We start from the raw sequence: 26,280 nt of genomic DNA, 5'->3' as shown, positions 1-26,280 counted from the left end.
GCGATTTCAATGAGTTAATATCGTCCACGTGTCACACAACTGAGGCCAGGCAGGACGCTTAACACTGTTCTATAAGAATAGGCAATTTCAATGAGTTAATATCGACCACCTGCCACACAACAGATGACCAGGCAGGACGCTTGGTAGTTTACTACAAGAATAAGCAACCTCATTGAGTTAATATCGACCACCTGTCATACAACAGATGACGATACAGGACGCTTGGCACTTTTCTGTAAGAATTAGCAGCCTCCCTGACTTAACAGCGACCATCCGTCATACAACAGATAAAGAAAAGTAAGCTTATAATATTTTCTACAAGAATCAGTAACCTCATTGAGGTAACAGCAATCACTTTTCTACAATGATCAGCAACCTCACTGAAGGATAAAAGACGAATAGAATGAGTGTGGGTGGCCTGTGTAGTCTTGTAACTATCTAATGTCTCTAAACTATACTGACCGGCCCCTCTGGTGTGGAAGTGGAAAGTCTCGCTCTCCTGGTTCCAGCCGAACCTATTCTTCGCCTGAACCTTGGCCTCGTACTGAGCAGCACCCTCCAGACCTTTGATGACGTAACTCATCTGCTGCGTGAACTGTTCGCTGGGGATGGCCGGCAGTATGACGTTGCTCCAATCGCCAAGGAACCGCCCGTTTATAAGATGACCTTGAGTGTCGTTTTCCTGTTGAACAAAAGTAAGATTATTAGGAAAAGGAAATACAATGTTGGGGTTTATAAATACGTGTTCATGAAGGTACAGGATATATTAGCATACAATCTACTCGCCCCCTAGGTTATACACACTGTGGGACAAAAAAGTTGGACGTATTTTCCAATACCCTTCTACAATCCATTGGTAAAAGTGAATGTAAGAGATATGCACCTACATTATGTAATACCATCTGGATTGCGTTATCTGATACAACTGGTTTTCTAAGTAACCAGATAACGAAGGTGTCTTAATTGCTATCATCTTGCTTACTTGAAGAATCCCTGAACTCTTATGCAGACTATTGCAAACATTTTTACTGTCAAATTCTAATGTTCGTACTGGTCAGTTCAGTTACTAATCCCATTCCAAAAACGCCTCTCTCCACACTAAAGCAATTGCTTTGATTGAAAATGAACTAACAGAACGCGAAGTGGTAAATTTCACAGGATATTAAGCATCAACAGAGCAGTGATTCGGTTCAGACTGATAGGAAGCTATGAAAGAAGATCAGGATTGAGCTACAAGTGCAAGAAATGACAAGTATGATGTCTGTTAGAGTCTGAGGATTCGGTTTTGAACATACGTTGAAGTTTGTTGAAGCTAAGAAGATTTTGTCTTCACTCTGTAGAAGACCACGGTGTGACCTCATAACACCAGGACACTAACATTTAAGCTATATATGACGTAAACCTAGATATGTTAAAATTTTCCTGCCTACACAAACAAAGCAGCTGTGTAAACAGACGAAATATCGATAACTATGCTAAATGTGTAAGGTCTCAAGCATGTACAATGTTATTCTGGGAGTAAATAAACTGTTACAATCAACTGTGTAGTTCGCATTTTTAATCCAAACGTTTTGCATACTTTTTATTTATAAGCGTGGTAAAGTGTTCTTTGGTAGTTATTATCTTAATACTTATTAAATAGCAATTATTCCTCATAGAAGGATGTATTAAAAAGTTTGGTTCTCATAATGTGTAAAATAGTCTAAGACTACTATTATTTTATTTTTAAACGACATTTTATTTCTAATCTAAAGTAACTCAATGCTAAAATGCATGAGTACAACGTTGCATAGTTCACTGCAGTGCGTAATGAGACAAAGGGAACTAGCAAATGGATAAAACCGCATTTGTGTAGCCAAGCTAGTGAACCTGAGTTGGGATCTCTTTGGCTACTCAGCTTGAAACGTTCATGTCTCTGTAAGTAGAGAAACAAGCCATCCTTGTGTAAAGAACTCTTTGGCTACTTGGTTTCAAATGTTCATGTATCTGTAAAGATCGTTCGTCCATGGCATGTGTGTTTATTAATCGCCCAGATAACATCTTACTCTGCTTCTTGGTTGGCTAACGATGGCAACATTGTTGAACCAAGAACGTTTTCAATTTTTTCAGTTACTTATTCAGTATTACTGGCATGCACTGATGAAAGATCGTTCACAAAAAATGAACGGGTCAAGAACTTTTTAAGGAACAAAATGTGTCTACTACGCGAAAATATCAGTTGTCTGGACCCCAAAACTGTCTCCTGGCAATGTTATTGTGTTCATCTAACTGTTTAGTAAAATCAAAATAAATATCTATGGGTACAAACCAGAATGTATCACACGATAAAAGTAAAATAATTGAATAAAATTCCACTTTTATAATTTTGAATATGGAATACAACGTTTTTAATGGCATTATTATTAATAAATAATAATCGAAGTAAGGTCTGTATTAGAATCAGTACAGCACTGAAAATTTACAATAGATACCTAAAAGACGATATTTTATATAAAACATGGGTGACCTTTTCAAGTTCCTATAGGGAAATATTGTAAAATGCAACCATAATTATGGTCTTTATGACCTTCAGAAACATCACACTTTTAATTCTGTTAGATTTAAACTATGTGTAAATTAAGAAACAACTAAACCCAAACTATTAAAATTTTACACTTTCAATAAACTGTTTTATACCCTCCTGGTTAAAAATGGAAAGGTTATAAAAAGTTGAAAATATATTAAAACTATATATTATCAGATTATATGTTTATTACCTCAACACACTTTAAACCAACTGTATGATGCTTAAATAAATAATAAACAGTACAGCTAACCACATATAGATGCATTAGCGGTTCCCTCAGTTTCTTTAGATAGTTATTGGTCGGTGATATAACATAGTTTTATGTCTCAATCTAGAAAACAAATTGAGAAAAAGTCATTGTATACTCTTAACACTTTTCTATCATATCATTTCGACCTTCAGGAAACTAGCGCATCTGACGATCGATGTCTTTGTTAGGAAAAACTTTTCAATTTTAAAGAAAACCCATATTGTGTGAATATAAACTTCAAAGACACTTCTTTGGACAATTACTTATAAAATATACATGCATACAACACACAGATATCTGAACCTTTTTTCCTGCCGGATAAGGAATAACTTCGCTAATACCAGTTGAAAAGTTTTCATTTTTTACTTACCCTTCTGGTAGGGCGCTTGTAGACATTGTTCTGATGCGGCATTGCACTTAGTTGGCCAGGTGTGGGGGGCTGCGAGCCTAACGGCAGTTTCCGGAAATATAACTTGAATTCCTCAATAGGGGTGTAACTGTTAACGGCCCAGGTAATGTTGTAACTGTCTCGGAATCTTCCCATCGGGTGACTTCTAAAGGTCGCTGGGTTCGGCTTCCCTGTGAATAACAAATACACGTACTAATTACTCACCGGTTGTATCAATAAGTCACTACAAGAATAATAGGGTTTCAGACATTTGCCAACGTTGTATGATAAAAAATGTGTAACAAGACGTTTCGACGATTGAAATCAATCCTCTTCATCAGGAGGAATATAAAAGAGAAAGAAAGTTTGTGTCATAACGATGGCAATATCCGAAAAACCTTCCATCGTCACTGACAAACTACAAGAATAATTTAATGTTTCTAACTCTCACTACGTAGGAATATAGCATCAGTGATGTCGTACCTGATAACTCCAGTGATTGCTTGGCCTTCCCGATCTGGTTATCAGCTTGGCAGGTATAATTTCCGAAGTCGGATGATTGGACCTTACGGATGAGCAGGGTGTGTCGGCTACCCCGAACCTCCATTATCCGGCGCTCGGTGGAATCTAATCTCAGAGTGTCGCGGAACCACAGGACCTAGAGACAAAATACATCGGAGTTAGCTACTAAACTTAGCTTTAAAGCAACACATATCATAACATAAATCTTTGTAAATTTTGTATGCTAAAGTGCCAATTAAGTATGTGCAAACAAAACTAGTTGAGAACCTGATGATCATATTGCTACATAACATTTTGAATAGAATAAGGACAAAGATTCATAAATATTCATAGCAAGAATGTAATATAGCTTCATCTGGATGCAATTCTATTGGCTTTTTAAAAATGTATCGAGAAAAGCAACAGGACAATACTGAGTGCAGACATTGGATTTTTTTTCATTGGAAAACCAAGAGGCACTGCATGAATACAGAAACGGATTAGTCTTAACTTCGATATATAAATTTTCTAAATCTTGTTCTGTTGTACTTTTTAGATTATCATATCGGTTATCGATTATTAGATTTTTATCGATTATAAGATCGGTTATCGATTATTAGGTTGGTTATCGACTATTAGATCGGTTATCGATTATTAGGTTGGTTATCGACTATTAGATCGGTTATCGATTATTATATTGGTTATCGATTATTAGATCCGTTATCGATTATTAGATCGGCTATCGATATTCAGTTGCGACAACTGTGGTAGAGATCGAAATCAGAAGGTAGTGAAAGGGTCAAAAATATGAAACTACTTGATTTTTTCATATTATATATTTCCTGGTAATTACAGTTATGAAGTGACGTTACACTCAAAAAGCGTAACGGATTTTTAGAGTAGGTATATTAGTGAACAATTATTTAACATTTATATACGTGTCAAAGTGTTGGTTATGTAGTAAAAATATATGATGAGTAGAAACATTACTTCATATTGTATAACCTTTTCCTCCCTCTCATTTCGACCTCGGCTGTAATTAGCGCGGCTGGTGAAGTGGCTACAAATTGGCTAAAATTACTAAAAGATTTTGATAAAATGATCAAAATGTTTTTCATAAATCTAATTTGGTTTTGTATTTAAACGCAAGGAGCATTAGTGACAGACGTTTCAATCTAACGGCATCAGTCTACTTTTGCACCATCTTGTGAAGTATCGTTTGAACCTCACACAAGAAATATCTATTCTTTACTTCTTGTATAATACACGCTGAAAGATTTCGCTTTCAGAAATAGCAACAAAACGCTCTTCCATTACAATTTCCCGTCTAAAATATCGAGCCCAGCACGATCATCAATGTTATTATTTCTTTGATCCTCAAATACATCAGAACATCGCCAAATTATACTTTGGATCATTCTTTGCATACTTTTACTGTTACTAAATAGGTTGCAATATGTACTATCATTCTTATATCAGTCATTATGATACGAGTCACTTACTTCCGCCGGAGGCTCGGCGTGGACGATGCATACGAGTTGCGCCTCGTATCCTTCTCCTGAGTGCACCCATCCTCTTTCCACTTCGATCTCGGGAGGATCTGAAATACGAGATAACACATTCAGATATACGATATAGAAAGTGATTGGATAAATTTAGCAGGACGATATATAGGAACAATAGCTTTATTTAGAGTTTGTCCTAACTTTAATTTAGATACTGACATATTGCATAAAATTTATTATCAGTTGTATCGATAAGTTGTAGACATTTTCTAGAAAAAACTGTGTTTTATGTTCTTAAACATTTTATGGCATATTTCGTTATATAAGTGGAACTGGCTATTTGACATGTATAAGGCAAAGTAGGAGTCTTACACAGAACGTGGAGGTTTATCTGCTTCTGCACAGGATCCCCCACACCATTGGAGGCGGTGCAGATGTAGATGCCTGCTTGATGTCTGTTTGCTTGCTCTATGGTGATAGAGAATCCTTCCACAGATTTTTCCCCAGAAGGCAGTAGGTTGTTCTGTAATAGAAACTAAGTTAGAGATAGCGTCTGTAGCTTCACAGCTAGAGGTCTTTCCAGCCAGTATTGCCGGAAAGCCTCACTTATGGAGAACGTTATATAAAATTTTTTATTACCAACAGTTGTTTAATTTGTACTTATCCTCATTCTCTAAATACGTTTTAGGAGTACGTTAAACCTCGTGTCCCTTAGCAAGCTTTACTAACGTTGAATGCAAACTTTCTAAACTATAGCACATTTAATTTTCGAAATACATTGGGGGGCGGTCGGACATAAATACGAGAAAGATTTTGTCATCTTACTGATTGCTTCAATGGGCTCAGCTAACTTCCATTGTCGTACACATGCACAATCGTATAACTCATTCTTGTCTATGTAGAAATTAAAATTTCGTGCAACATTTAAAGCGTGCTGAAATATCTTCATCAAGCTATCTTGTCACATGATACATTTACATTTTTTTTCATTGAGTTTGGTTTTATAGTAGTGTTAAATAATAATAAAAATTCTGATGAGGAAGAGACAGTACTACAACGCTAAAGTGTGGCGTAATTAGATCTTTTCACCGATTTTAACATTGAATTTCCACTCTATACTAACCTTAATATAGACTAAATCTATTGAAGTGATAAACATTAACATCAAACTCGGTGTTACCTGCATAGAAATAAGAACCAACACACAATTTTAAGGATATACGTCAGTTCGTTTTCGAGACATCATGTGGACAGAGAGATAGATAAACAGAGAAACACTGTCCTGCTCCACGAGTGAAAGGCTTTGCTAAAGATCAGCCAATAATTCGTCAGGGTTTACGAGTATTATAATTTCGAAAAACGATCTGTCTGAGAGTACAAACTGGAAACCTCTAAGTAAAAGGATTTTTGGATTAAACTCCTTACGTTAACAGATGTGCTAGATTAGATTAACACGCCAGTCAATCTATGGTATGTAATAAAATATTAACTGTTATTTTATATTCACGTTTGTAACAGAAACCGTACAAAATAGCATAGGTTTAGTGTTTGTATTCAATTGACAATTGTGCATTTCTAGTAATTTAAATTTCTATTGCTTGTAAATATGAATACACTTTACTGATAATAAAAGACATGTTTATTACAAACCAGTAATGTTATATTGTATATATTAAGTATTCAACAACGTTGAAGTTTCATCTACATGAGTGAACACTGAGGAACGGTTTAATGCAGTGAATAACTCCCCTAGAAATATAGAGCTATAATTACCCTTTAAAGTTGTTTTAAGGATGAACAAGTAATGTGAACAAATGCTATACCAAATTTATCTTATAGTTACATATAATTTAAATATATGGATAATTATTTACTTATACTGGACAGATCCCCATCAATCAACTTGAAACATTTTCACGTGATCTGCTCATTTTAGTGTATATTATAAATACTTCAATCTTTGACAAGTTATTAGAGGATTACTTGACGCTTTCAAATCAGTTTAAAACTCGGATGACGAGTTGTACAGTTGTCCGTTATCTTTACAGAAATAATATGTTTAACTCGGATAGTTTAACAACTGATTGTATTATTTACACAAGAGATATCTCACCCAGTGTTATAAATTGAGACACAGAAAAAGTAAGCTCAGACTGCCATCTGTGTAGTAAGAGACGAGGTAGTAAATATTTGTACGGTAACAATCAGTGTTACGTGGCGCAGCTCTAGCGGAATACCACAGAACTAACTAAAATAGCCATGTACGCATATGGTTTATCTCCTTTGTAACTAATAAAGTACATAGTTTAACTAACAAAGCGTGTTAACTGGTTTTAGCAGTAAATAAATGCATATAAACATTTAATTATGTGCGTTATAAAAATTCTTTGATATCCAACATTTTTAATTCAGTATTATCGAATAAATTCCACAAAAAGCATAAAACAGTGGTTTGACACTCACCTTCCTAGTCCAAGTGATTGTGGGTACCGGGTTGCCTGAAGCTTTACATTGTAGAGTTACTGTTGATCCTTTCTTTACTTGCATTTCACCCTCCGAGGACACGTAATCTATTCTGGGCGGCACTGCAACATTTAAGTAACATTCTGTGTAAGTTGCATTTAACAATTGGAGCTTTTCAATTTTGCGGTGGTGTGATTACATTCTTTGTGCTTTGCATACACAGATCGCATAAATATTAAATAAATCAATCATTGAAAACATGTATGAAATCAAACATTTTTACCAGTACTATTGATATGACATCTTCAATAAGTAGTTTTATATATATATATATATATATATATATATATATATATATATATAGTAGTTATATATATATATATATATAACGAAAATTGGTTTAAAGCTAAGTACATAACATACATTGAAATTAAATTGTAAAATATTGACATATGTTTAGTAAACACCTTAGGGGTGTATTTATTAAAATAGGATAGTAACCATGTTGCTTTTACCCTACAAGTACTTTTTTTTATATGTAACCAATCTGTGTATTTATATTGCAAAAATGTTTCTCTCAACAAATTTATATTATATTGTATTAAAAACATTTTACATAATAACACTGTACAGAATTTGTTGATTTTAATAAGGAACAACATTGAAACATATATTTAAAAACGAAAATTGTTAACAAAAATAATACTCATTGTAATTGAAACACTAGGAATTAGACTGGAAATCTATATGCAAAAAATATTCCTTAGGGAACCTCATACTTCATTATTGATATCCACTTTTATGATACACCAGTAAATCTGTGCAAGTACAAGTTATAAAATTTCCAATTTCCTCACACCGCAGCACGAAATGAAACGGTATTGGTTGATGATGGGAATAATGAAATTGCGGCGTTTGTGTGAGGATGTGTCAGACTGAGGATGTGCAGAATTTGAATCGTTTCCTTACGTAAATAGCTTATTGCGTATCTTGTGGTAGAAACAGGCGTATGATAACAAAATAATTATTTATATTCTCTCTTATATATACCCTTATATATTAAAAATCAATTATGAATCGAATATATTTGTTGTCACGAACGTAGTTTTAACGAAACAAAAACATAATTTTAAAAGTTTTACTCCTCAGAAAGGATTTTGCAATATATGTAATTTGAAATACATGTGAACAGAAATACGGGAGTGCAAGGAAATGTATATGATAAATATATCGTTTAGTATTTTATACAAGGCAGGAGTACGCCATACCACGATTCACGTTACATGCTTCGTGGAGGCTGCATACAAAATTTCAACTCAATAGCTAAATTTGTTAAAATGTTCAATGTTAGAATGTGAAATAATTGTCCTTAGTTTGTTTAAAGATTTGTTTACTATGTGTTTTTCTTGTTTCCATCACGCTTACCCATAAACAACAAGATAAAAATATTTACTTACGCTCAGCTAAATCCCTTAGACTATCTTTGATCTCAATTTTGCTCAATGTATGTAGAAATTAATTTTCAAACGAAATTTTTATTCTAAAGGACTTCTCATTCTAGAGCTCAAATAAAGCGGGAAGAGAAACAAAACGAAGTTTTTCTACCCTCTCTAGTGATCAGCTAACGCTGAGCCAAATGCGCGAATGCTTATTTCAATCTATTACAAGGTAATATATTTCACCTATAATGGAAACATAATACTGCATTTTGGAATACGTTGAGGACAACAATGTTCTTGTCCTTTTATAATGTATTTTATCATTCCAACGCAACGGTCAAATTTCTTTAATATATATTTTCCAAATTCTAAAACATTTTTAAGCACTTTTGATAGTCTGACATAAATCTTATTTCCCAATGTGATTGTCCTTACCACCTTATAGTGGCTATGTTGGCTATGATTCGTTTAGAAATTTCCCTTATGAAGGCATTCTAAAATCTCCGTTTAAAAAGTACCTAACAAGGTCTTCTCCAGTGATATTACACTACTAATAAACACTACTACTACTAGTGTTAATTATATACTATAAACACTATGGTAATAGTAGGGACAAGATTTAATATAAGTGACATGTTATTTGAAATATTAGTTGTAGTAACAGGTGGTGTAAGGTTTGGTTCAGGCAAATAATAATAGTTTAATCAAATATTTGTATAAATCAAGTTTAGTGGTTAATTTAATTATATACTATACAAACAATATGAGAATAGTAGAGACAAGGTTTAATATAATTGATATGTTATTCTAAATGATAGTTGTGGTAACAAGTGGTATAAGCTTTGTTCAGGCAAATAATAATAGTTTAATCAAATATTTGTATAAATCAAGTTTAGTGGTTAATTTAATTATATACTATACAAACAATATGAGAATAGTAGAAACAAGGTTTAATATAATTGATAAGTTATTCTAAACGATAGTTGTGGTAACAGGTGGTATAAGCTTTGTTTCAGGCAAATAATAATAGTTTAATGAAATATTTGTATAGATCAAGTTTGGTTGTTAATTTAACAATTTTTTATGTTATATGTGTAAAAACTTGTATGTGTCACACGTACTTTCTGCACTTGACAATATGAATTTCTTGTAATATATTGTACAAATAAAGATTATTGAAATGTGTGAACTGTGATATGATCTCACAATACGTAGTAAGACTGAAAGCAATTACTTCCTCGTATTCGCCAACTTTTCATCACTCCTTATTACTACTTTCAAATGCATATTAATATTCACCTAGTATCTCGACAGTGTGTGTGATTTCTCTCGGCTGGAGGGTCGCGATCTGGCAGACGTAGTTGCCGGCGTCATTGGTCTGCACGTCCCTGATCTCCAGGTTGTAACCGTCCACTAACCGGAATCTGTTGTCTGGAGTTACCTTAATGTTTCCAGCCGTCAAGATGGCGATTCCTCTTTTCCAGGCCAGCACGAAATTTCCTGCGACACCAAAGAAATATTAAAGATGTTTAGCCACAACGTCACTATTACTAAGTAGTTACTACTTAAATAAATATTAATTTATTTGACATTTAAAGCTTAATCTAAGTGTATTTCCCAAAAACCAAAAATGATCTTGATATGGATTTTATATTTGATAGAGAAAATTTGGGAGTGCCGATGGCCGAGTAGAATTTGAGTGTGAGTTAGAGATAGATCAGGTTCAATTCCTGCCAGAGACCCTTGCACTTTTTATCAGTACCATCGACCTTGTAATGTATCAACTCTTCCTCTTATTCTATTTGATAAGATCCTCGCACAGGCTAGTGGCCCATGAGGACGGGTAGAATAAGGCTCAAAAGGAGATTGGCCTCTCCTTAATAAAAATCTCATGTAACGGAGCACAAAATTTCCTTTACACTAAAAAGAGATGGTAATGAAGATGGTTGAGAGAAATACTGTAAAGGGAATAATACTATGAGAAACAGAGACACATAGTATGTATACCTATAATAATATCTAATTTGAAATCATAATGCGATAATAGTATAACACTAAAGAATCTAACCAGCTTTATTCCTAACAATGCTAAAATAGCTAGAATTCAATAAAAATATAAGATCATTTTTGTCTTGATCATTAAACGTTACATGCAATAGATCACGTCAGAAAACTAACAGCACAATAAAAGCAAAAAATATAAACTATATAGTCATTGCAATGCAGAAGATGCAATAACCTACATGCAAAAGTAATTATATTATTACAATATGTTAATGAGACAAAAGTGTACTTTTTTAGCAGAAAAATACACTACAAAATTATCCCTCTGATTTTAGATGACTAAAACTCTGAAAATTCGTAAAATGACCTTTATTCCAGCCACTTATAAATAACTGATTGAAGCTTGCTTAAAGTAACAATCTGAGCATTCCAGATAATTTTTTGAACAGATTTATTCCAACAGCCACATATGAACATTGAATTTTAAGAAGTCTTTTGAAAGGTTTGCTGATCAGATCAGCGCCCCGCGTATTGTGAATAAGAATAAATGTGCTTATTTAGTTTCAGGTTTTGAAAGTTATTTTTGACATGGATCAAGCAGTGAAAATGTAAAGATTACACACACATTTCAAGGCGGATAACACATAACTAATACAATTTTGTTTGTCGAATAACTCCAATTTCTATATAATTTTTCATGATAAAAACGCAAACGGAAATGTGTAAATAATGGTTAGCCAAAGGGAAAATGATAGAATTAATTAGAACTTAGTAGGAGCTCTTGTATTTCTCCCTACATTAGCGAATGGAGGGGGTATTAAGCGTAATACCCAAACACGCGCAACCCACGCAACTCTAGTGATAATCACTTTGGAAGTATGATTGATGGGTGTTCCGCAGGGCACAGCTTTACTCACCAGGATTGTCCACATCACAGGGAAGCACCACTGTGTCACTAGTCACTATACGGAACGTGCGTCCTGGTGTTGTGAAGGAGGGGAGATCTGTAGACTCTATGGGGGCTGTGTTGTACTCTGCGGCCGCCGCTGCCGCTGGGGATCCTGGGAACAGATCAGACATTATAACTTTCTATCATCCAATAATTCATAAATCACAACTCTACAAGTAATAAAAGGTCAAAAAAATTCAAATCATCACTAAAATACACTAGTGCACATGATATAACTGTGTAAAGGTTAGCTATATCGTATCATACAGGTCAACAATCAAGTTACTAAACTGAGTTTCTTTTAACTCGTGTTCATTTTAACTACTACTTATCATATTGCTTTAAAACTACTATGATAAAGAAACATGTTTTGGTCTCCGATTTAAGAACTTAGTATGGTTCATTAGGAGGTAGAATCGTTTTAAGGACACTTTTGCTCTTTTGAAATCCTTAACCCATAAGAGCCTAGTGGTGTCTTATGGATAGACTACTATTAACTGAGCTTATAAGGGTCAAGCGCTCTTTCACCTTCTTTTCGTTGGTGAGAGAACCCTTACGTTTTTGAGGAAAAGTATCATATTGTATTATTATACTGAATGTTCTATAACAACAATTGTTTTAAGGACATTTTAGTACTTTTTAAATCCTTAACTCTTAAGAGCCTAGTGGTAACCTGTGGATACTTCACCATTACCTCAGCTTATAAGGGTCAAAGGCCCCTTCACCTTCTTTTCTTTTGGGAGAGAACCTTTCATGTCTTAAGGACAAGTATCGTATTCTATAATGACTGTTTAGAATGTTCCATAAGGACCATCGTTTTCAGGACACTATGGTACTTTTTAAAACCTTAACTCATAAAAGCTTATTGGGGACCTGTGGATACATCACCATTACTTGAGCTCATAAGGGTCAAAGGCCCTTTCACATTCTTTACGTTGGGGAGAGAACCCTTCAGTTCTTGAGGACAAGTATCGTATTGTATTATGGCTGGCTAGGAATTTCCTTCCTCAGACAAATTCAAAATATCGATTGGACACTAAATGCTGTTCTTTAGAGTCAAACCGAAAGGAACTTCATTTAACCCTTTAAAAACTTTTGTGAGTGTCTTATATATTAAACATTAAAAATACACAGTTTATTAAAACACCCTAAACGAAAAGTGAAATGTAGAAAGCTTTAATGGCAATAAAAATACGTAGAACACTGCAATTAACATCGCAACTGAAAGTGACACCATAAATAACCTGTACTTGGAGTGTTAATTAGTTGCTAGTTACAACATAGTTAATTGTCTGACTAATTAACAGTTCACATGCAGATTGGCATCATTTCTCTTTTAATAGAACAAGAATGCTTGTTGTTTGTAACTAATTGCGGACCTGTTAAGATAAATTTGTTGTTATTTTTCGATAACAAGTTTGGTGTACGCCACGTATTTCCTTTCCGACTTCGCTAAGGTTGCATGCAAAACTTTAAGTCTGTAGATCAATTCATTATTGAGATATCCAGAAGACAGACAGACAGACAATCGTACAGAAAAGAGCTTTTACACCCCCTCCCCCCAGCACACAAAAGAGAAATTGTGTCATCCTTGAGAGTGATAAGTGAGTGATAGTGAATAGACCTGAGACAAATCCAAAATCGCTCAGCTGTGGCTGGTGGAATGCTTTAAAACTCAGGGACTAGGTTTTTTCGAAAATTCTCCAGTAATTTAAAAAATGTAACAGAAAAATACGTTTTTAAAAACAACTAAACAATTACTATTACAGGATGGTTTTTACTCGGTTGGGGAGTTTCTAGTCTAAAATCTATTAGATTTATCACTTTTATAGTTTTTTTTATAATTTAATGTAAATTTTATTTCTTACTGTTTTTGACTTTCATACAAATATTGTATTTTTATATTGTAAGTTACAAAAATGTACAACTCACGATTGCCATACATGTATTACGTACATTTCCACGGTTGTAAAAAGATTGAAATTGACATTTTAGCTCCAATGACGCTTAGCCAGCCATATACCATGGATGGATATCACATAATTTTACTTAGTTTGTTTACAAACATATATTACGATATTGATATCATAATTAATCATAAGACCAATGTAAATATCTTCGCTAACTCTTAGCCAAATCCTACAGAGTGAAATGCACCATTATCAAAGTCAATGTTGCCAATAGAAAAATGAAGCTTCATGCCTGTAGGTTCCTATAGAAATATCATGCGGAAAGTCAGAAATGAAAGTTTTTCCAGACTTTTGAATAATAGGCTTCGCTAACGCTCAGCTAATTGGCCCATCAACTGGTGAGTGATCTGAGTTAAGAATTAATCCATACTTAAAGTATTATAATTTTTAAGACGATACATTAACAGTTCCTCCTTCAAGTGATCAGCAAACTGAGGGAACAATAGGTCAATGTAAATATCTTTTGGAATAATAGGCTTCGCTAACGTTCAGCAACTGGTCCATCAATTGATGAGTTAAGAATTACTCCATACTTTTTCAAGTGGTCAGTGGACTGAGGGATCAATAGGTCAGTAGTCAAAGGCAAAGTGATAAAGATGACACTGCACCGGATAAGGATTCTGCAGCAGCGATAAATTTCCGGTGCATACATCCCTACTCACGTGCAAGGGGCCAGTAAGTTAAGGAGCACGGTGGCCCTATTGAGCGACCCTGCATAAATCAGTTGCGACATGGTCTTTGTGAGGGTCGCATAAATTTGTGGGGGGAGGGGGGTCGTGGGCTCTCGGGTGCCCACATTAATATTGAGCCCACCTAATGAATAGTCCCCGTCGCCGTCGCCACCCGTAATGCAGTTATTATACCCCGGGATGGGCTTTAAATTATTCCCGCGTAGATTGCGCCTGTACGCCGCGCCAGCTCGCCAGGCATTCTCCTTCTAATGTGTTCTTGTGATATATCCTCGCTGGCCGTGCGTGGAATGGCTTATATTCCTCCAGACGTATTGGTTACTAACAAATATTCCTTTTGTGGTTCGAGATGTGCGTATATATTGTATTGATTTCTATCAACATATTTTACGTACACGAACCCCAACTCACATTAATAATAAATTATTCAATGTTTTGTTTAATTAAAAAATAAGTTTAGCCAGTATTTTTTCTTAATTTGGGATTTTAAGATAACATTTTCTATTTTCAATTTTTTAATAATCAATTTAAATCCAAAGAAAATTTTTCTATTTAAAGAAATACACTAGTAATGGTAAAAAATACTGATACACTTATCACTTAACAAATTCGAACTTTTAGATACATAACATGTTATATAATTTGTTATTGATGTTGGCTTTCATTCACGAAATTATTTGTTGGCATTCTTGCCCTAATTGTTTGCCAACTACGGCTTAACATATTAAAGAATTTTACTGTCCTTAAAACTTGTTTTATAACATAGGATTTCGCTAAAAAATTTGATACAGGTTTAAATTTCCTTTTGTATTGCATATGTGGCACACCTTAAACAGTGGCATGATATATAAATTATAAAACTATTTCCAAGTAAATTTTCAATCGGTCCATGTAAATTAGGAATGTTTTTCAATAATATATTGTTACCTTCCCGGCCATCGGTGGTGGTTCGGAAGTCACCTTTAAAGCCGTTGGTACCCAGGTTAAGTGTTAGAGAGGATTTCTTAGCTCTAACTTCGCCTGGTAAAATAAGACATCTTTACTTTACTTTTCACTTTTTACAAATGTATGTACACACATCTTGTTTGTAATACATAATACCTATTATATATGGCTTTTTTATATTTGGAATAATTATTACAAAAGATTAAGTTAACAAACTAGAACAATGGATACCTAAAGCATATTATTTTTTAAATGTTTTTCAACAAAATTTCCAGATAAGGGATAGTCACTGAATGATATTTTGATCCATTTTAGTTTAAAGTTTAAAGAAGGGGTCCTAAATTTGGAGAGTGACATGGTTTTTTATAAGGATATAAATGGTTTTTATAAAGAAATCTAAAATTTCTCGACTTTCTCTCCAATGTTTCATGATACTTTATTGGACAGCTCTAAAGATTTCTGTAACAATTAAACTATTTTAGGCCAGGCTGGAGAAATCTAAAGTCTTAAAAGGAGAAATAATGTAGTCAAAGCACTTACTTAGTTAATACACTTATGATGTGTGAAATTAGGGCATTTGACTTTATTTGGTTAAGATTTCAATAAGGACAAACTCAGACAAAGAAAAGCTCCTTCACCTACCACGACATTTCTGACTCACAGATGAATAGTAACAGTTACTACCACTGGTTTAAAAGTGTGAAAATTATATTACGTATCCTTTGTCGATTATTATTTGCTGATTACGGTAAGCCCATAAATATATTTGATAATGGAGAGTTTAGGGAGCCTTCAAAACTAGTGGGGCTTAGCCCTGAGGGATTGTACTGTAAACATAGGAGTACCCCTAGGGTCTTTATGTTGTCAGTGAACCCTAAGAATGATCATGTAAAATTTCAGTACAATCAGCTTTAGTAGTTTTTACAAGATTGAGTAACACACGTACATACACATAGACAGAAACCATTATAGCAATATACAATAGCATAAATTTCTTTAGTATATTGTAATAAACGGTTTACTATTTTTTTTTTATTATTTTAATAGTAATACAAATCATTGAAAAGTGTTAAATTTAAAGTACTAATTTTCCACGCCTATGTCCTTCAAACTGTAATAAACTTTTTTACAATTATTAAAACAATATGAACACATACATTGGGTATCTGTATACTTAAAGTTAAAACTAAATTTTATGTTTAAAATATTTTTCTTATTTTTTTGCAATTTTATGTAATAATTGTTTTCATTACAATTCTAGTAAACCGTTGTAACAAACCTAAAATCCATGTAGGTTTTATTAATAATATGTATTTATAGTTTATGATAATTAAGAGACTAAGCCATTACTATGCAAAATTCCAGTATACGTGTCGTTTTGATGATGTCACAGATCATTTCCTTGTATATATAGTTTTTTTTTATAATAAAATCTAGGGTATTATGATTTGAAATTCAGTATGTGATCTGGAACCAATTATTATTTACCCTAATATAACGAATTCCACTTATGATTATTAAAACGCAAACTAGACAAACAAGTACTGTACTTTAATACAGCAATCTCCTGAGGAAGTAACCTGGAATAGCTGACACGGCAGGCGTGGTACATTAGCATCCTCGGATACTCACGGTATGTAAATGAAACTGGCCGTATTTTCAGAGATTAACACTTCCACGGCACGGATGAAATATCTGATGTGACGACTGAAATGGTAATCCTGGCCGAGCTCGGCTGAATGGCGGGTTAAAGCGCTTAGTAAGGTGTACAAAGCGGCTTAGTTTGAGTCGCGGCCGCCGGGCGAGCCACCGTCTCAATGTCATTATTCAAAGATATGCTAATGTCCTTAGTAAATTATATTTTCCTTCAAAATCTGAATCCGGAGTTATGCGGCTCACAGACTGTGTAATTTGTTTTGATTTCGACTCGCTTTCTTTGGAAACAGTGTTATTTATTGCTTGCAGTTCCAAAGACAACTTTTATATCAAATGATGATTCATGCCACCTGTATTTTACCTGTGTGCTGTGGACATTATATTATTTTACGTGTGACTCTTAAACGATTTTCTTAGTATAAAATATATTTTTATTGTAATTTTCTTGTAAATTGTAGACAGCAGATTTAAATTGTAAGAATTTGAAAATCTGTTACGATATGATTGGCTGAGGGTAAGTGAAGCATGGGCAAAATTCATTTAAGCCTGATTTGTATTTATATGAGTGTCTGTTCCCAACGATATCTCCAGAACAAACTGAGCCATGTTCTTGAAATATTGCATGAAGTTTCTTTTCTGCCGAGTAAAATCGAGTTCGATAATGGTAAATGTCATTTCATGGAATTTGCTTGCGAACAGTTTTACACTGGTCTTCGAGGTAACCATGATGGCAACGGGATAATCGTAGAATAATAAATTTTTAAACGAACTGAGTAAAATCTTGACAGAACAAATTGATTGACATGAGCTAAATACAACTACCCAAGCAAAGTTATGAATGAAAATTGCATTCCCCGTTGGACAACACATCTTTAACCATTACATAAAAAATAACTACTGGATTAAGTTCAGATACTAACTATTTGTCATAAATTGATCTTCGTTTCAGTAATTGGAATAATAATTCTTATAGAAATTGACGGATGGGTTCTGTTTATTACAAGGTAGTAGTACGCCAGAACGTGTATTACGTAACAGGCTTCGCTTAAGTTGCATGCAAAAATTTCATGTCTACAGCTTATTTCAGTTTTATTGTGTCCTGCGTACAAACAGACATATAACCATACAGAAACGATCCTTTTACACCCCCCCCCCCGGGCAAACTAAAGACAAATTTTGCCAGCCTAATTAGTGGCTTCGATGGCGCTCAGCCAAATCTCATGGATGGACATGCACCGTAATAGAACTCATTCTTGTCTACATAGAATTAAAAGCTATGCAACTTTAAAGTCAACAGATGGAATCTTTCCATAAATATCATTTAGTAATAACTTCGCATAGACTATATGTTACAATTTAGCATATTAAAATACCATATGATTGCAATATGTTTGTTCAGAAATTTTCTCGTTACAAATATGGTTAACCGTTATACCAATGTGACAGGTTTCGTTTGGTTAATTTGTAATCAAATATCAGTTTGATGTTGCACAGATCTTGCTTACAACCCAGCAACTACGGTTAGCCATTAGACCAATGTGACAGTTTTAAGAAGTGACAGGCTTCGCTTATTTAATTTGTAATAAAACATCAGTTTGCTGTTAGACTGATATCATTTAAAACCCAGCAACTATGGTTAGCTATTAGACCAATGTGAAAGTTTTAAGAAGTGACAGGCTCGCTTGATCTTTGATCACATATCAGTTTGCTGTTGCACTGATCTTGTATAAAATCTAGCAACTATGGATAGCCATTAAACTAATGTGAAAATTGTATAAAGTGACAAGCTTCGCTTGGTTAATTTGTAATAAAGTATCAGTGTGCTGTTGCACTGACCTTGTTTACAATCCAGAAACTACAGTTAGCCATTAGACCAGTGTAAAAATGTTATAAAGTGACACGCTTTGCTTGATTTTTTATGACATATGTGTGCTGTTGCTTTCATCTTCTTTACAATCAAGCAATAAATTATAGCGTCGAACATTGTAAAAAGGTTGTAATTAATTTTTTCAGCTGTTATCCCAAAGAGTTATCCAATTAACTTAGTGCCGAACACTAAAAAAATCAAAGAAGCTCAGAAAACAAACAGAATACATATAAGAAAGGCCTGTAATAATGCCACCTTTCTTACCAAGATTCAATACGGCACACACAAGCTGGGGGAGATGTAAGACTGGCTGGGAGCAATTAGTGCAGTGACGTCAGAGAAGCTCATTAGCCTGGGAGGGCGAGGCGGTTAGCCAGCTAGCGGCCCAGCAAGGCGCTGGCATTATCCAAACAATGTCTCTTGAAAAGCGCCTCTCGAGCGTAGAGAGGTGTCTACACCATTCCCTTGTGGTTTGTCCTTTCAGTCAGTCCCTTCCCTTGAAAGTTTCTTGTCCTTCTCGTAGCTGCCATTTTAGTGGGTAATGAGTGAGAAAATAAAAATATGATTCTCACTATCACGTGATATAGTAACGTTTTTACTCGTCTTTGGCACTTATTTTATTTTATGATGCTTTGCCTGAAACGTTGTAAAACAACCAGATAGGGTATGTCTATATGCGTTTCATGTATTCCAAGTCCAATAAAGTGCCTCAATACATCAATATTACCTCTGAATATTTTGCAGCGTTTATATCCGCTTTTAATTGCCTAACGGCTTCCATAAGTACTCTAAGATTCTTTGTTCAAAGTCTGTTTTTGATGGTGGGAGGTCTGTTAATGTAGATGAGTTTTCGAATAATAAAAGCAAATAACATTGCCTAGTACCAACTGACTATTAACTGAAAGGTTGATCCACTACTGTAATATACGGAGCATAGTATGTTGTGTTTTTAAGAAAATCCCCTATCCTCCATACCAATTCATGCGTTTTTTAGACCAAAGACGAAGAACAAAATTTAACTTAAGCATATCACCATGCATTAGTATGAGTTCACTATTTTAACCTCATATGTGGTATTGCAGATCTCGAAAATTAATGCTACTGATTTTTAACATAACTTAACGATGACAAATGTCAGGGAATATCCGGCCACCTACACCATTATTTTCTGTGCATTACTAGTAATAGGATCCAAACCACACTACTCATTCTGTGCCACACAATATAAGCATGCTATATCGCACTTTTCTCATGGTCTCATTACGATCGTAAATGTATTATGTTTAACTGCGTTTATTTAGGCAAGTTTAACTAAATATAAACTACGAAAACAACTAGAAAGTGCCGTTTTACTAGGAAGAAGAAAACAAAAGCGTTCAAACATACCCAAATGCTGCTTGGAAGCCAGTCCAGAAATTATGTGCTTTTTACATCGCCATCGTTTATTTAGGCAAGTTTAACTAAATATAAACTACGAAAAACAACTAGAAAGTGCCGTTTTACTAGGAAGAAGAAAAGAAAAGCGTTCAAACATACCCAAATGCTGCTTGGAAGCCAGTCCAGAAATTATGTGCTTTTACATCGCCTGGACTGGACTCCAAGGAGCTTTTGGGTATGTTTAGAATCCTCTTTTACGTTCTTTTCTTCTTGATGTTCTTTCTTCATGTATGTAAAGAGGCCATCTCAACCACATGAGGAAGAGGATAGATTCCAATCTTCGAAACGTTGTGTTATACTTTCTGTAACCTGTAACGATGGCAAATGTCCAAAATCGTGTTATTCTTACAAACCTTCCATCGTCAATAAAAAACTTTAAACAAAAAATCCATTATCTTGACAGAAGTATTCGGATTTGTGTGGACCTATTACACGTTGATATGGGTAGCATATTGTCACTTTATATATTTTAAATCATTAGTCATATAACGTTATGAGCGTGCTAACACACGTGCCAATATCGGCGAATGTCGGGTCGGCAATCTCCGTCAATATTGGCAGGTGACGCCGACGCCACACGCCGCGCCGCTCCCTTATTGGCTGTCTCGCTCGTAAATCTCCCGCCGCCTTGATAGACTTGAGAAACGTCTCCTGTTTACCAACAGTTGGTTCATAAATTCACTCTAAATAAACTTCTCGCGATAGTGGCTTCCCTTCATTTGAGTAACAAGATAATGTCGGCTTAGTCAAGAACAAATAATTTTCTTTTCATGGATGATGAAATATTATGCCTATGAGAAATCGTATGTAAAACTAGCAGATACCCACGGTTTCTAAAAAAAAAAATTAACACAAAAACATAAATATTCAGCATATTTTGTTATGGCATTTCGTAAAATTTTACGATAAGTGAAGTAAACAGGACTTTTCCGGACATTTTGCACCTTTCAGTGACACAATACAATCAGTAACGCTACGACGTTTTGAGATCTGCAATCTGACCCCTTCTTCAGGTGAACGACAAAACTAATGCATGTCAGGAATTATGCGTGTCATAACGCTATGGTATGTTTTTTTTTTAACTTTAACCTAGATTGTAGTTATGCCTTAGTTTAATGTTTTACCTGAGGAGGAGATCAGATTGCAGCAGAATTCACGAAACGTTGTGTTACTGATTGTATTGTGGCACTAAAAGATGGCAAATGTCCAAAAAAATCCTATTTTCTTCACAATGTCGTTTCATCGTCAAAAAGTAACATAAAACTGAAATAAGTCATAGGCACCGAAAGATGCCCCAGTATCTTAAAACATTTTAAATGTAGCTTCCAAGATGAGGGGTCGGATACGGAAACTATTTCTTATAAGAATCACTACGGGAAAATATCAATTGTCTGGATTCCCCAATCTTTTTCCTGGCTACGATCTTGGTGTTTGACAAACAAAGAGAGAGAGACATTATTGGAATTTTACATACCAGTAGTCTATAAATATAATGTGGCATTGCAAGTAATATAGAGTGGGGCATGGATGAATTTAAATAGTAAATAACAGATAATTTAGATATATATATATATATATATATATATATATATATATATATATATATATATCTACCGAAAATAGACGGTATATTCAAATCGTATGTAAATCCTCATAAACCTAATAAATAGTGGACAGCGTAATACACTAGTAATTTACTGGAAGTTATCCAACCTTCCATAAACGTAATAGCACCAGACACGAGTTCAAATGATGGTGTATTAGTACATTAACGCTATCCATAGCGCTTTTAGCGATAATTTACCGTAACTGGACTATTTAACGGATTTTCAATTTTACTAACGGATTCTAATTAGTTTGTCACCGACCTTGTTGTGTTCGGTGAAATGCATTGAATTAATAAGCCTTGTTGAGAGGCAATATATAAACAGCGAAGGGGCACACTGCATAATTAGTGCATGTTATTAAATATATAAAACTACACTAAAATATGTCAAGAATCAGTATGAAGTATTTAAATACTTTACTACAATCATAATGAGTATATAGTTTGTTAGTCAAACATTAATACTAGACTAAAACGGTACGGAATAAACAAATAATTTGTAATCCTAACAATACGATCTAGTGTGGGTAGGTACGGGACTCAGTTGTATGTCCGTGTGTGTGTTTTGGTTTTACGTATTAACTAAAGCTACTCCTAGAGTTGATTTTTTGTTGCTTTAAAAACATGGTAGGAGGTACCACATTAAACGTAACACTTCGCTGAGCTTTCATTACAAAGTTCCGAGTCTCTAGCATTTTTTTCTCTCCTACGAACAGACAGACATAGGCGTAGCTAACGCTCACCCTAATCCCACGAGGGAACATACACCATCGTCGAATAGCCCGATAAAATATAGTGTAGCAGAATGCAACGACACGTAACAAAAGTGTCACCGGCCAACTGTACGAGGTAACCTCATTATATGTCAAATTACTGGAGATTATATGCAAATTTACTTTTTCAGAATTATTATTGATGCCACCCTGGTTACCAATGAGACAAATGCAAAGTCTTGCGGTAACGCAATCTCATAAGGTAACGAGCAGCATCGTTGTCCTTGATGTAAACTACAGAGAAATTAATCTTCATTGATAAAACTCCAAGCCTATACCTCGACTTTTTACATTAGTTCGTTATCGAGACAACGTGCGGACAGGCAGTCACACAGAAATAAAATTTTCCCAGCCCCTCGAGTGACAAGCTTTTCTAACGCTCAGCCAATAATTGTGTTGCATATAATTACTCAGCATTATGGCATTTTAGCTAGCTAAGTAAAGTTATATATTAAAACACTGAATATTTTTATTTGTGCGATAAAATGTAAATTTTTATCAACAAAACACTAAAATACTGAGTCAGGTCCGACTAGTGTTTACACCTCTGTATCAAAAATATAAAATTTCTCACAGGATTGTAACAAGTGCCGGCGCACAAGCTCGGTATAGGTGTGAAAAAGGAATATTGCGGCTCTGTTAGTGATGACTGGAGTATGGGGGTGGGCGCCCCAGGGATATCGAGTATAGAGAGTACAGATCCCTGGGGCACGCCTCTAGCCCAGCGTTATTGTTCGGATTTTCTTTATGCCGGCAGATTTCGTTGTTCACTTTGTTGTCTGTTTTTAGAACAGCATCAAATACTGTTAATTCTTTCCGTTATTTTTTGTTCGACTTGTTTTAGTGAACGTCATGGACATATTTTTAAGAGCGGTAGAATAATTGTGGTAAAAATTAAATAATCAATTGATTTTAATTTTATAAATTGGTGAAACATTGTACCAACTGCAATGATCGGGTTTATTTAAATTGTAAAATAGGTTCAATATTTCTAAGGTAAAAGTTTATAATATTTTGTTTTTATTTAAACATTATTGTCTTACTACATTACAAGACATAATAAAATGACAGATAACAAGTAAGGTGAAATTACTGCATCCAACCAAATCGAATTCAGCCAATAATTTGGCAAACATATGCAAACATATATGTTGGATTCTACTATTGTGTAATATGTACATCTCAGAATCGTAAAGTCATATATGTATTTTTATGAAATGTGTTGCTAAATTATTCGCTACATAATGTAATTCAAAAATGTTTCATTAAAAATTACCTATTGAATATTTTTAATACAGCTATATATTTAGACATTTATTCAAACCAATATACTTGCCACGAATAATTATTCTAAGGCCAATACAAACAATGGGCTATGTTTAGGTTTACTGTATAATGCATTAGGATGTATGGTAAATTACACTATTTAGTACAATTCTTATACCCTATATACAAATATGTGTTCTAACGATTGGGCAAACGTTTAAACGTGAACTATTACGTTTGGTGAAGTAACATAAACTGAGTAGTTTGATATAGATATTTGTAAAAATCCATTTTATTGTAAAATTACAACATCTTTCAGTTTGGTAACTCATAACTTTAAAAAAGTCTGATAATTTCGGATTCATTTTTAGGGAAATCCTTGTGAGCTCATCTGAAATAACTGATATCTGGAAATTTGAAGTTCGTATAATAAATCCACTCTAGAAAACAGAATTAATTGGTGATTAGGAACATACATACGTAATGAGTTCGCCAGTTATTTTACCTTTCGCATACTCTTCCCTGCAATCAATCGTTGAAGCTCACACAGCTATAAAAACTATCATACAAACGAGAATTAAAATACGATTGCAAGTAGCTTATTGGGTAAAGTTAATCAAATCAAACTTAACAAAAAAACCGCAAATAAGTCAAAAGTGCGGTAAAGAGAACGAAAAACAGACACAAATTGTTGAAATGAAAGCGGCCGTGAGGTGACGTACGAGTGGATGTGACGTAACGCGTGACGGTGCGGTAACGCTAGTTTGGCTAATGCGATTAGCGGGGAGGGTAAACCACAGCGTGTGACCGCACGCCGTAAACTGTCACCAACAAAACAAGAGGCGCTACAATAGTGTCAGCTCACTGTCTCAATCAATTAAATGGAGGCAGCTGCACAATTGGAAAATATTGTGTGGTTCACTTTGAGACCCTAAAAACAGGCGGCCACAAAACAAGAGGTCGATAGTTTTAGCACACTCTCTCTATCTTCGGCATGGTGGCAGCCACCCAATATGAAAATATTGTTTGGATCACATTGTGCTTTTGTAAATTGGCAAAGCCAAAATAATAGCTGTGGCACTACATTCGGCACACTCTCTCAATCTTCGGCATGGAGGGCCACTCAGTGACAAACATTGCCTGGATCCTTTTGTGATCCTGTAAATCGGCAAAAGCAAAACGAGAGCTATGGCATTAATTTTGACATATTCTCTCAATCATCGGCAAAGAGACAGCCATCTAATGAGAAAACATTGTCCAGATCACTTAGTGATCCTGTAAATCGGCAAAGACAAAACAATAGCTGTGGCACTAGTTTTAGTACACTCTCTCTATCGAAACATTTACAAAATATTGTCTGGATCACTTGGAAACCCTAAAACCGCCGACTACAAAACAAGAGGTCAATGGTTTTTGCACACTTTCTAAATCATCGACACAGTGACAACCATCCAATGAGACAACATTGTCTAGATTGTTATCATTGTTTGAGGCCAAGTAAACCTGCGACGATAAAACAAGAAGTGTAACAATAGTGTTAGCATATTCTCTCAATCTTCGGCATGGAGACAATGAAACAATGAGAAACCATTGTCTGGATCCCTTTGCGCCCCTATAAACCAACAACGATAAAACAAGAGATGTGGCACTAGTTCTATCACAGTCTCTCAATCTTCGTCTTGGAGGCAGCCACTTAGTAAGAAAACGTTGTCTGGATCACTTTGTGAATAGGCAAAGACAAAGCAATAACTGTGGAAATACTTTTAGCACACTTTCTCAATCTTCGGCATGGAGGCAGCTACTTAGTAAGAAAACGTTGTCTAGATCACTTTATGAATAGGCAAAGACAAAGCAATAACTGTGGAAATACTTTTAGCACACTTTCTCAATCTTCGGCATGGATACAGCCACTTAGTGAGAAAACATTGTCTTAATCTTTCTGAGATTCCGTAGAGATTACAACGATACGATAAGTGTAAACATAGTATTACCTACCACACTCCTTA

General features: G+C 34.6%; 1 protein-coding gene across 2 annotated transcripts in view; it reads right to left on the bottom strand.

Moving 5' to 3' along the window:
- Positions 1 to 26,280, bottom strand: part of LOC124364159 (limbic system-associated membrane protein-like) — a 349,797-nt gene that overhangs the window by 9,613 nt on the left and 313,904 nt on the right. For both annotated transcript variants that reach the window (XM_046819407.1, XM_046819408.1), the window contains exons 2-9: positions 12,034 to 12,177; positions 10,412 to 10,612; positions 7,674 to 7,795; positions 5,583 to 5,733; positions 5,208 to 5,305; positions 3,688 to 3,862; positions 3,187 to 3,395; positions 463 to 682 (exon numbers count right to left, since the gene is read on the bottom strand). In XM_046819407.1, coding sequence (XP_046675363.1) covers positions 463 to 682; positions 3,187 to 3,395; positions 3,688 to 3,862; positions 5,208 to 5,305; positions 5,583 to 5,733; positions 7,674 to 7,795; positions 10,412 to 10,612; positions 12,034 to 12,177 — 1,320 coding nt within the window. The remainder of the gene's footprint in view (positions 1 to 462; positions 683 to 3,186; positions 3,396 to 3,687; positions 3,863 to 5,207; positions 5,306 to 5,582; positions 5,734 to 7,673; positions 7,796 to 10,411; positions 10,613 to 12,033; positions 12,178 to 26,280) is intronic.

The sequence above is a fragment of the Homalodisca vitripennis genome, chromosome 6, assembly GCF_021130785.1.
Source record: "Homalodisca vitripennis isolate AUS2020 chromosome 6, UT_GWSS_2.1, whole genome shotgun sequence".
In the NCBI taxonomy this organism is placed as follows: Eukaryota; Metazoa; Arthropoda; class Insecta; order Hemiptera; family Cicadellidae; genus Homalodisca; species Homalodisca vitripennis.
This window is presented reverse-complemented; position numbering and strand designations above follow the sequence as displayed.